The sequence below is a fragment of the Pan paniscus genome, chromosome 9, assembly GCF_029289425.2.
Source record: "Pan paniscus chromosome 9, NHGRI_mPanPan1-v2.0_pri, whole genome shotgun sequence".
Taxonomy (NCBI): Eukaryota; Metazoa; Chordata; class Mammalia; order Primates; family Hominidae; genus Pan; species Pan paniscus.
The window spans coordinates 112,366,145-112,379,670 of NC_073258.2; the positions used below are offsets into that span (position 1 = coordinate 112,366,145).

Here is a 13,526-nt window from a genome sequence, read left to right on the forward strand (position 1 = left end):
AGCTGGGATTACAGGTGTGAGCCACCACACCCAGCCTCATTTTCTTTCTAAATAGACTTCTATTTAGTGTAGTTTGAAAAATCAGATTTATGACGATGACACACTTCATTCCGAATCTAGAAAAATGCATTTAAATAAAAGTATTTCACAGTAGAGCTATGAATATGAAACTTTTAAACAATTAGAGTACTTTGTAACAATATTAAAGTATAGTACAAGGAATATCACATTGTGCCAGATTAGCTAGGCTACCAACCAGGTAAACTAAAGTACTCTATTTTTTTATTCTTTTAATCGGAATCTACCATGATAACATAGGACTAGAAACGTCAGTGAGGAGATGTTGAAAAGTAGATCTTCAAAACTTATATTATCTATACTACTACTTCTCAAACTTTAATGTACATAAAAATCACTTGGCAGTTTTGTTAAAATGTAAATTCCAATTCAGTATGTCTGGGATGGGGCCTGGAATTCTGCATTTCTTACAGGTGGTTGAATAGTGCTACTACTGCTGGTCCAAGGACCACACTTAGAAGAGCAAGGATCTCAATTTTTCACAAACACATTAATCAGAAGGATATTGTCAGGCTTATGAACTTAGCCATCTTCGGAATTGTTCATAACTGTGATTCTTTTATTAGTAGTTTCAATTTAGGTAACTTGATAGAATACTGTGGAAAATTCCAGTACATTTCTGTCTACTAATATGGAATTATTTATCAATAGGTAATGGAGACCAAAAGTATGTTGTACCTTGTGACAGAATATGCCAAAAATGGAGAAATTTTTGGTAAGCTTTTTCCTTTAAATTTTCTATTAATTTGAAAAATTCACTAATCTGCATGAATGGGATATTTTCTGTTAATTTTCTGCTTATTTAAGTGTTGGTAATATAAGTGAAAAAAAATTAAGTGTTAGAAAATATTCAGTAACCTAAAATATGAAATATAACTTATTTCCTTGTATTTATTATATTAAAGGTACTACTTCTGTCATCTCTATTAGAGACTGGAGAATCAAACATATGGAGGAACTTTTAGTCATATTGCAAAGGATATTTTCTTTCTTTTTATCTTCCTTTTTACCTTTCTTTTCTATGGAAAGATTAGTCAGCAAATATTTATTAAGCTTCTACTATGTCCCAGGCATTGTACTAGGTAATGGGGATACTCTAGTGACCTAAATAGCACAATCTCTGTTATTGTGGATCTTACAGTTTAGTAAAGTATTCACTATAGGTGTAAGACCTCAGGCAAATCACTAAACCTCTCTGGGACTTGATTCCTTTATCTCTAGTAAGAAAGTATTTGATTGGTGTTTATGATTCATTCGAACTTTAAAAAAAATTTAAATATTTTATTCTAGCTTTCACCTAAAATATCTATTTATTTTTACTGTGTGGAACCAGAGCACTGTAGGTATCTAAATCTTTTTTGTTCTTAACTTAAAGTCCAAAATTGTTTTTTAAGCAGCTTTATTGAAGAATAATTCATATGTAGTAAATTACACGTATTTAATGCATACAATTTAATGTTTTGATACACGTTTGTGAAACAGTCACCACAGTCAAAATATCCATCACTTCCAGAAGTTTCTTTGTGCCCTCTTTGTAACTCTTTTGCCCCATCTGACACCCAAAAAACCACTGACCTGTTTTTTGTCATTATGGATCAGTTTGTATCTTTTGGAGTTTTATATAAATGGAATTATACAGGATATACTCAAATGTAATCATACAGGATATATTCTTTTTTTGGTCTAGCTTCTTTCCTTTACTATAATTATTTTGAGATTCATCCCATTTTATTGTATATATCAACATATAATTTCTTTTTATTGCAAGTAGTATTATATTATATGAATATACCCCAGTTTGCTTATTCATTCATCTATCTATTGATAGACATTTGGGTTGGTTTCAGTTTTTGGCTATTATACATAAGTTACTATGTACATTCGTATACAGGTCTACACAGTCTACCTTCAGGTAATACTTACCACTTCGCATATAATATAAGAACCTTGGCTGGGCACAGTGGCTCACACCTGTAATCCCAACACTTTTAGGAGGTCAAGGTGGGTGGATCACCTGAGGTCAGGAGTTCAAGACCAGCCTGGCCAACGTGGTGAAACCCCTCCCTACTAAAAATACAAAAATTAGCTAGGTGTGGTAGTGCATGCCTGTAATCCCAGCTACTAGGCAGGCTGAGGCAGGAGAGTCACTTGAACTCGGAGGCGGAGGCTGCAGTGAGCCACGACCACACCACTGTACTTTAGCCTGGGCGACAGAGTGAGATTTCATCTCAATTAAAAAAAAAAAACCTTACATCAGTGTACTTCTCTTTTGCCCCTCCTGGCCTTTATGTTCTTGTTGTCATATTTTACTTAAACGTATTTTATAAAACATAATACAGTGCTATTTTTCTTTAAACAATTATCTTTTAAAGAGATTTCCACATTTTTTGAAAATTATCTATCAGTGTACCTACCTTTTTCTTTAAACAATTATCTTTTCAAGAGATTTCCATATTTTTTGAAAATTGCATCTATTTATCAATGCAGCTACCATTTCTGCATTCATATGTATGTATATATTTTTATCTAATGTCATTTTTCTTTTGTCTGAAGGATTTTCTTTTCTTTTCTTTTTTTTTTTTTTTTTGAGGCAGAGTCTTGCTCTGTCGCCCAGGCTGGAGTGCAGTGGCGCGATCTCAGCTCACTGCAAGCTCCACCTCCCGGGTTCACGCCATTCTCCTGCCTCAGCCTCCCAAATAACTGGTCCTACAGGCGCCCACCACCACACCCGGCTAATTTTTTGTATTTTAGTAGAGACGGGGTTTCACCATGTTAGCCAGGATGGTCTCGATCACCTGACGTCGTGATCCGCCCGCCTCAGCCTCCCAAAGTGCTGGGATTACAGGCGTGAGCCACTGCACCTGGCGTCTGAAGGATTTTCTTTAGTGTTTCTTGTAGCACAGATCTGCTGGTGATGAAATATTTCAGCTTTTATATGTCTAAAGTAGTCTTTATTTTTGTCTTTGTTTTTGAAAGATATTTGTACTAGCTATAGAATTCTAAATGGACTTTTTTTCTTTCAGTACTTTAAATATGTTGCTTCACTGTCTTCCCATTTGCACTGTTTCTGACAAAAAAACCACTGTTATCTTTTTCTTTATTCCTGTGTATATAATGTGCCTTTTTTCTCTGGCTGCTTTTAAGGCTTTCTATTTACCACTGGTTTCAACAATTTCATTATGATGAGCCTTTGTGTGGTTTTCTTCATGATTCTTATGTTTGGTGTTCATTGAGCTTTTTGGATCTGTGACTATACTCTTTTCATCAAATTTGGATATTTTTCAGCCATTATTTTCTAACTAATTTTTCTCTTCCACCCCCTCTCTTCTCCTTCAGATATTCCAGTCAAATGTATATTAAACTGTTTGAAATTGCCCCACAGCTCACTGATGCTCTTTTCCATTTTTAAAAAATTCCTTTTTTTCTATTTCATGTTGAGTAGTTGCTATTTCTGTCTTTAAATTCACGAATCTTTTCTTCTGCCATTAATCCCATCCAGTGTATTTGTCATCTCAGACATTGTAGTATTCTTTTCTATAAACTTGACTAGGACTGTTTTTTAATGCCTTCCATGTCTTTACTGAGCTTTCTGAACATCTAGAATCCAGTTATGATAATTTTTAATGTCCATGTCTGCTGATTTCCAGCATCTCTGTCAGTTCTAGGTTGGTTTTGATTGGTTGATGTTTCTCTTCAGTTTTGGTTACATTTTCCTATTTCATTACATGTCTGGTAGTCTTTGATGGGATGCTAGACATTGCCAATTTTACCTTGAGCACCACATATTTTTGTGTTACTTTAGGTTTTCTTGAACTTTGTTCTGGGATGCAGTTAAGCTACTTGGAAACAGTTTGATCCACTTGGGTCTTGCCTTCATAATTGAAACAGTGCTCAGTCTGGGTCTAGTTACTTCCCACTTCTGAGTACTCTACTCAATGCCCCATGAATGCTGAGGTTTTTTGGCCTGACAAGTAGGAACAGGCACCATTCCTGGCTTTGTGTAAGCACCAGGCAGTGTTCTCTCTCAGCCTCTCAGATGGTTTTTTCTCTGGCCTCTGGTGGTTTTCCCTCACATGTGAGCCAATCAGCACTCTCCTGAGTGCTCAAGGGACGGATCCCTCTGCAGACCTTTGGACTTCTTTCTGTGTGTAGCTCACTCTTATCTGGGACTCTCAGCATTGTCTACTCAACTCAAAGACATTGCTGGGCCACACCTGGGTTTCCCCTCCCTGTGCTGTGATGTAGAGATTCTCTCAAGGCATTAGTTGGAACATTCATGGGTCTCGCCTCATTTGTCACCTGTTGCTCAGAGTTCACTTTCCTTTGCCTGATGTCCAGTGTCTTATAAAGCATTCTCTCATGTATTTTGTATTTTTGTTGTTGGAGATGGGAAGGTTGTTTCAGGCTGGAGGACAAATCTATCTTAGCCAAAAGCAGAATTATTTAGTCCTTTCAAATGTGTTATTAATTTAAGATATTTTAAAGAGAAAGAACCATATGCACTTCTATAGTTTTGAAAAATACACTATTTGCAGTTGGATTCTAAATAAATAGTTCTGACTAAACTCATTGTATTTCAGAAAAGATGTCTGTTTCCCTCTTTTGCTTAATTTTTTCTTTTTTATGCTACTACTTAATAAGCTTATTTTAATTCTTAAAATATTTGTTTTAGCTAGCAGCATCTTGACTGATGCTATAATAGACTGTTATGGGCTTTGAAGCTAAGCAAATCTGATTTACAATGCCGGCTATACCATATTAATTGTTAACATTACTTTGGGCAGGTTTCTTTCCTTTTCTTCCCTTTTTCCTCTTTATTCATTTTATTTTTCTTGCCTTTCTTTCCTATTTCTTACATTCACTTATTCATTCATTCATTTATTCAGTCTTTCAAGAAATCCTTATTGAAAACCAACTACTTGTCACATACTGTTATGTGGTAAGAAAACTGCAATGAAGAAAATAGACAAAAATCTCTACTCTTTTACATTCTAGTTTGGGAGAGAGAAACAAAATAGCTGAATTATGTAGTAGATTAGATAGTGATGAGTGCTATGTAAATAATAAAGCAAGGCTGGTTGGTTGGGAGGCATGGGAGTTGATTGCAACATTAAATAGAGTGGTCAGAGGCTGATTGGTTGGGAGGCATGGGAGTTGATTGCAACATTAAATAGAGTGGTCAGAGAAGGCCTCGCTGGCATTTGAGCACAGACTTTAAAGCACAGTCATGTCGATATGGTAGAACAGAGATTACCCAGGGAGAGGGAAGAATAAATGCAAATCCCTGAGGCAGCAGCGTGCTTGGTGTGTCCAAGGGGTAACAGGGAGGCCAGTATGGCTCAAGAGGAGCAAGCAAGAGAGAAGAGCAAGGAGGAAGAACAGTAGAAGAGGAGGTCAGAGGGTAAATGAGAGGCAGGAGTAGGGCAGATTTGGGGGCATTGTGTAGGCCATTAGAAGGATTTTGACTCTTACATGAATAAAATTAGGGAACCATTTTCGGCTGGATTTCAGCACAGAAGTGACTGCATCTAATGTATCATTTTAAAAGCATCACTCTGGCTGCTGTGTTGAGAATGGGAAAGGGTGGAGACAGGGAAACCAGGTAGGAAGCTGTTGGAGTAGTTCCAGTGAGGGGTGTTGACAGCCCAGACCGGGGAGTAGCAGTACAGGTAGTCCTAAGTGGTCAAACTCAGAATATATTTTGAAGTACAATCAGTAGGACTTCTTGACAGGTGGAGACTACCTAAGTAATAGGTATAATTATGGAAGAGGCCAAGATCTGATCCCTGAGGCATTTAAACATTAAAAGATTTAGAAAAGAGGAGAAACTAGCAGAAGAGACAGAGGAGGAAGAAAACCAAGAGAATGTGGTATCCTAGAAACCAAGTGACCAAAGTATTCTCAGAAGGATCAAGTGAACATCTGTGACAAATGATGCTGATAGATCAAAAATGATGAGGAATGACAGTTGACTATTGTATACTGCAGTTTGGTAAGAGCAGTTTTGGTGGAGTGACTGGGCCAAAAGCTAGATTGAAGGGGCTTACAGAGCAAATGAGAGAAGAAAAATGGAGAGAGCAAAATAGTCAACCCTTTCAAGGAGTTCTGCTGCAAAAAGGGAAAAAAGAAATGAGGTAGTAGGTAGAGGCAATGAGTCAAGAGAAGGATTTTTAAGCCTTTGCCCATTGGAACATTTTTAAAGCTTTGGACTGTAGTTTTACAAGTAAAGTAGAAATAGCTGTTACATGTTAGGCATCATTTCTATGAAAATAGGATAGTCTAAATTGTTCTTTCTTGCTGAATGCTATTATCTTATTTTCCACTCTTGGGTACAGTTAATTTCTTGACCATTGAAGATAATGAGTAATAGAATTAATTTAAAAAGATCATGAAATCTTTGGATAGTCTTCACTAGTTTGGAAGGGAAGAAGCTGAATTTAAAGGAGATGTGGAGATCATTTAGTTCAATTTGTTTTTATTTGCCTTGACTTTGTCATACAGCTTGAAGCCCAGCAGAACTCATGATCTTTTTTTTTTTTTTTTACAAAACTATTTCTCTCTTTTCCCTTACTTGGCTTAAACTGGAAACCTTGATGTCAGTATTGATTCCTTTTCCTTCCTACCTGAATGAGGTTTTGAATCCTGCCTATTCTACTTCCTAAGTATTTCTCTAGGAGGTCCCCATCTCTATAACCACTGTTAATGCCTCAGGTTAGGGTCCTCACTCTTCCTTCTCTGTATGTTGTGTCATTATCTCCTAACTGTTCTATTTTTCATTTTCTTCAGAATTGTCTTTCTGAATCACAAACGTAATCATGTTGCTTTTATTTATTTTCTGAGTTTTCTAGTAATGACCATTAATTACAAAAAAAAAAAAAGTAATTTTGAAAACAAGGTAATGGCCTGCAAACAGTTTTCAGTAGAAGGATTAATGCTCAGTGTACTGTACTCTGTTATCATGTACTTTATTACCATGGGCCCTTAAACATGCCTTGCTCTTAATTACTCTTTATAAGGAAGATTCCTTATACTGCTCCATGCTTCAGAGCTGTTTTAATGTTACACAGCAACCCTGTTTTAATTTTTCCATGTGGTCAGTTGAAAGAGTTGGGCATTATGCCAAGAGTTGAAGGTAGAAGAAAAAGAGATTGGTGCCCAAGAAGGGTAAGGATAAGGAATCCAACTAAGAAGGCGGGAGGCACAGGGAGCCTAGGAGAAACTAAGATGTAAATGGGCAAAAAATTGTTGCCTATATATGAAATATATAGGGAAGAAAAAGCATAGTAAACTGTAGATTCAGGTAGGCACAAGCACGGAATGGTCTGGTAGCCAGCCCGTTTCTGACATGGAGCCCATGAAGATATTAAAATAGAAATGAGAAGATTCCATCCAAATAACATTAATCAAGTAGTGAAAAATATGTACATTAGTCCCCCCTATCAGAGGGGACTTTCAGCGGTTTCACTTACCTGAGGTCAACTATGGCCTGAAAATATTAAGATATTTTGTGAGAGACCACATTCATATACCTTTTATTACAGTATATTGTTATAATTGTTCTATTTTAGTATTGTTGTTGTTAACCTCTTACTGTGCCTAATTTACAAATTAGCTTTATCATAGGTATGTTTATCCAGGAGAAAACATAGTACATATAAGGTTTGGTACTGTCTGCAGTTTCAGGCATCCACTGGAGGTCTTAGAACACAGCCCCTGCAGATAAGCGGGGACTGCTGTATAAGATTTTAAGTGAATTAAGCCCAAAATGTTTTAAACCAATTGGAGACTTAGATGGAAAAAAAACCATAGATAAACAGTAGTTAACTTTGTACTTTGAACTGTATATTAAGATTTCAGGTTTATAACTTCAGAGTCAGTCTTTATTTAACTTTACAAGTATTCCTTTATTGCTTACTCTGTGCTGGGAGGGTGTTATGTTCCCAATGTTTTTTTCATTCTTAGTTTTGTATTTAGTTGGCCAGCAGATCATACTCTGTTCTTGCAAAATGACTTGAAATGAAATCCTTCTGTTTCCCCAGTCATCACCCTGCCCTAAGCTTTCATCACTTCATGTCTTAATTAGCGAATCCTTCATGTTTTACCATTCCCTCTTTCTTCTCTAGTCAAATACATTTTATATAATTCCTGTTTAATCTTCCTAAAGTATTATTTTTATTATATTACAACTGTGTTCAGTAACTTTCACTCACCTTCCTATTGCTCATTGGATAAAATCCAAACTCCTCAGTTTGCAAATAGGGTAGCTGCCCTAAGTGAATGGATGTGTCCAACTATTCCTTGCATAGGTCTATTTATTTAATATTATCCGTAGGTATGCACAACCAAATTGCCGAGTATAGTGTCTGCTTCATTATAAACCAACCTGCCTTTCTTTCTGTTTGTGTCTCTTGGGCTTATCTATCTTCCAAGTTTTTATTTTTGCAAAAGTTAAACATTTACTAGTATTAGTTTAAGGAGTCAAATAATTGTGCAAAGTTTGTTACGGATGATACAGTCCCCATGCTCCTGCCACTCCTCCCCCATTTTCTCCTCTTTAGAGGCAACCGCTTTCATATCTTTCTTTCTTTCTTTCTTTTTTGAGACAGGATCTCACTCTGTCACCCATTCTGGAGTGCAGTGGCGCAATCACAGTTCACTGCAGCCTCGACCTCCTGGGCTCAAGCAATCCTCCTGCCTCAGCCTCCTAAGTAGCTGGGACTACAAGTGTGTGCCACCATGCCAGGCTAATTTTTAAATTTTTTTGTAGAGATGGGATCTTGCCATGATGCCCAGGCTGGTCTCCAGCTCCTGGGTTCAAGTGATCCACATGCCTCAGCCTCCCAAAGCACTGGGATTACAGGTGTGAGCCACTGCAACTGGCCTACTTTCATTTATTTTAGCTGACTAATTTAAACCTACCTTCATTTCCCTAAATAATGTGCTTGTACTGGTATTTCTGGATTTTTTTTTCTATTTTAGACACAATCTTTTGAATCTCTTGGATTCTTCCCCTATCCCTATATGTAAGAGGCATATTTTAGAGAGTCGTATAAAGATCAGTTGTGGGAAACCTTAAGTATTAGGAGTAGGAGAAGGGGTTAGGATCTTTATTAGAATGGCCATCTGAGAGCCAGGAAGTGATGATGCCTATAAGGGAGTTTTTTAGGAAGATAAATCCAGCAGTGGTGTGTCAGCTGAATTAGAGGAGGAGAAAAGAAGCCATTTAGGAGACTACTTTAATTGTTTAGATGTGAGAGGCTGAATGTTTGGGTTAAGATGTTAGTTGTCAGAATCATGAGAAAAGGTTTTAAGCAAGAGGCATTTCTAATTCTAAAAATAACAACTACTGTTATTTATTGAGCACTATCTTTTTGTTGGGTACTGTCTAAAGTACTTGATTTATTTTTTAAAACCTTACAAAAAACTTACAAGGTAGGTACTGAAAGATTCAGTAATTTGTCCAAAGTCACACAGCAAATAAGCAACAGACTCTGGATTTGAACCAGGCAATCCTAGAGCCTGTACTGTTAGTAATTATACTTTAGCACCTGTCAAGAATTCCTGCTGAGTGTCAAGAAGCAAACACCAAGTTAGGATTTAAAGTAAACATGATTGAAGAATACTGTGGTGTGGTTGACAGTAGTGCCTAAGTCTGTTTTCAGAGTAAAAAATGACAAATTAGATTTTAAGTATGGTTTGGAGATAATATCAGGACAGTTAGTTTGCTACGGACAATTGATAGTTGAAAATATGGGAGCAAATGAAATTCAACAGATAATTAAATTCAACAATAAAAAGACAACCCAATTTAACAATGGACAAAAGACTGGAACCAGACAAAAGATATACAAATGGCCAAAAAGCACATGAAAAATTACTCAATGTTTTTAGTCATCAGAGAAATGCAAATTAAAAACCACAGGGAGATATCATTTCACATCAGTTAGACTGATTAAAATTGAAAAAACTGACAACAATAAATTTTAGGCTGTGAAGCAACTAGAACTCTCATACATTGCTGGTAGGAATGTAAAATGGTACAACCAGTTGGGAGAACTGTTTGGCAGTTTCTTATGAAGTTAAACATGCATATACCCCATCACACAACAATTCAATTCCTAGGTATTTACCCAAGAAAAATGAAAACAAGTGTCCATAAAACGATTTTGAGAAGAATGCAAATTTTTATAGCAGCCTTTTTTCACAGTCACGCAAAGTCGGCTCAACCCAAATGTCCATCAGTGGGAAAATGTATCCAGAACAAATCGTAGTATAGTAATACAAAGGCAGATGATTCAAAAAGGAAATGAACTATTTATGCATGCAACAGCATGCATACATCTTACAGACATGTGCTAAGTAAAAGAAGCTGGACACAAAAGAGTACAGATTATATATGGTTCTATTTACGTGAAATTCTATAACAGTCAACACTAATGGATAGTAATGAAGGCTGGAAAGTTGCCTCCAGGGAGAGGGGAGAACTGACTGGAGAGGGACAAGAGAGAACTATCTTGGGTGATGGAAATGGAAATGTTTTATTTTTGTTTTGAATGGTGGTTATACAGAATATACAATTACCTCATATAGTTAACCATCTAAGAGTTTGCATCTTATTGTATATAAATCATACTTCAGTAAATCCTTGTCTCTCTCTCAAAAAAAGGAGAGTTTAGTAATAGAAGTATAGATTTGAGGATTACCTGAATAGAAGTGATCAATGAAGCTGTAATAATGAGATTTCAGAATTAAGAAGGCTAAGAAGTGAGTTGGTTATGCCTTTTATTAGAAGCAGGTGGAAGAAAGGAATTGATGGAGTAGAAGAGTGGCTTGGGAAATATGGACAGTTTCTTTCCTGATTAGCCAAAGGAGCTTGGAATGAAGTGGGGGTATTTGGTCATTAAGAGATCACCAGTCACTTCAAAGAAAGTACTTTTCAGTAAACTGGAAGCTACAACCAGATTTCAAGAGGTTAAGGATGCATGGGTGATAAAGGGAGAAAGATATTATAAAACTACCTTTTGAAGTTCTCAAGGTGGAAAGAAGGGAAGGAAAGAATTGAGGGGTAATAGGGTCTACATAGGATTCAGTATTATGTAATGGTTTTGGTTGTGGTCTTGGTGTTTGAAACAGCTAGAAAAGAAAAGAATGTAGACAGGAAGAAAGAGATGGTGAAATAAGGTCCCAGAGTAGACAAGAGACAATGGGATTAAGGGCACAGAGGGAATGATTAGTTTAGAAGAGAGGAATTCCTCCTTCTCTGAAAAGGTGTGCATTGGTGCAGTTACAATGATAATTAGAGATCGTGCCAAGGATCTGGCCTACAAAGGCTCTTTGTGGTAGAATAGAAGGAAGATGAGTTTGTTGATTCAAGATAGAGGTATTTCATTCTGTAATGTAGCTGATGAGACATCAGAGAAAGGCAGTACATTAGACACTGTAGTGAGAGAAAGGTTTAGAACAGCTAGCAGTGCTCATATGATTGTCAGGGGATGAATAAAAGGATCAATAATTAGCAGTGAGGGAGTTTATGGTAGACTCACATCAGCAGTGCTTTTCAATCCAAGAGGAGAAAAAGTAGACAATATGAATGAATGGCCCAGGTTGAGGATTAGAATGGTGGAAGATGAAATGCATGTAAGAGTTGCTGTGGGCCGGGCGCGGTGGCTCACGCCTGTAATCCCAGCACTTTGGGAGGCCGAGGCGGGTGGATCACGAGGTCAGGAGATCGAGACCATCCTGGCTAATACGGTGAAACCCCGTCTCTACTAAAAATACAAAAAATTAGCCGGGCGTGGTAGCGGGCGCCTGTAGTCCCAGCTACTCGGGAGGCTGAGGCAGGAGAATGGCGTGAACCCGGGAGGCGGAGCTTGCAGTGAGCCGAGATCGCGCCACTGCACTCCAGCCTGGGCGACAGAGCGAGACTCCGTCTCAAAAAAAAAAAAAAAAAAAAAAAAAGAGTTGCTGTGGTCAGAGAGGTCATTGTTGAAAAGGCTGATTGTGAGATCCAAGTTCAGGAGAGAGATAAGTGAAGCAACAAAAGGGCCTTATGAGCTGGAATAATAGAACAGTGGAGAGACTGAAGAGGTTCAAGTACTTTAAGGGAACAACATTTATATATTAAAATATTTAAAACTCTAGCCTTGAGTCTGTGCATAACTCCCAGCAGCTTGCCACTTTCAATTTCTCTTCTACTCTTAGCACAGTTGCCTTAACCGTGCCCTGCTAATTCCAGGAAGGCCTTAGGTCTTTGCACTTTTCTCTTCTACTTCTTGAATAGAGAGGCTTCTTGTGCCATCTGGTTTTCTTGCTCCATCTGACTAGGCTTACGCCAAAAGAGCAATTATGGTGGCATGCTGGGAATGCATCTACGGTGTGTGATTCATGCATTATGAGGCTCTGATGGTTATCCTTTATTTTTGTTCAGTTAATTATGTTGTACCTCATTCCACAAAGAGTTGAAGTAGTTTCAAAGGAGAATAATACCCTCAAAATTCTAGAATATAAATAAGAAGAAAGAATTGAATCAGAAAATAGATATAAAAGTAGAAAACAATTGTCAGGAGGAAAAAGGAACACAAATATGCAGGACATAAGGGCCTAAGAACTTCACATTTGGCTTCAAGCTTTGTGGCTGTCAAAGTGAATAGAAGATGCAGGCATTTACTGAATTTTATCTAAGAGAAAGAACGGTACCTCTTCCTCGAAGAAAGCAAAACTTTTCTTAGTAGTAAATTCTAGAATAAAATTTTCCTTTGGCATTTCTAATAAGAGGTACTAAGTAAGTCATCTTGTTAAAATAAAAATTTGATCCTGTTAAAAATTTTCAGGGACTTCCCTTGCTTTTGGGGTAAAGTCCAGGATCCTTAACAAGGTCATCAAGGATCATTGCACTCTATATACCCTACCCTTAAAAATAATAGCAAGAAAGATTATCATTTCTTGAACTCTTACCATGTATCAGGCATTGTGTTCAGTCCTGTACATAAACTATGTCATTTCATCCTCTCAGAAACCTTATAAGATGGGTTTTACAATTGAAGAAACTGAGGGACAGAGACCTTACACAATTTGCCCAGGGTCACAGAGCAAGTAAGCAAGTAGGTGGCATAACCAAGACTTGAAGCCATATTCTGACTTCATGTACTAACTGATTATATGCCACCTTAGAGTTCTTTGAACTTCACAAGCTTCCGTCTGCTGATTTTGCACATTTCTGTTTCTTCTGCCCCGCCCCTCATCTCCTTAAGCATGTCATTTAATTGAATTGAATCTTGATGGATATCATTAATTTAATATATTAACAGTAAAGAATAGAAACAGGGAAAGCATTTAATGGTTTTGTCAACTACAGTGAATATAACTGTTCCTCTTAATTTAATATGTGGCTTTGGTCCTGTATTCCCTCCTTATCTATAATGGAAGTAGGAAGCATTTGGGCTCCTGTC

At 37.2% G+C, this 13,526-nt stretch overlaps 1 protein-coding gene across 1 annotated transcript in view; it reads left to right on the forward strand.

Moving 5' to 3' along the window:
- The window catches only part of SIK2 (salt inducible kinase 2), a 128,790-nt gene that overhangs the window by 17,446 nt on the left and 97,818 nt on the right, over positions 1 to 13,526 (forward strand). Inside the window, exon 3 of the mRNA XM_003805437.6 lies at positions 730 to 793. Within this exon, the coding sequence (XP_003805485.1) occupies positions 730 to 793 (64 nt within the window). The remainder of the gene's footprint in view (positions 1 to 729; positions 794 to 13,526) is intronic.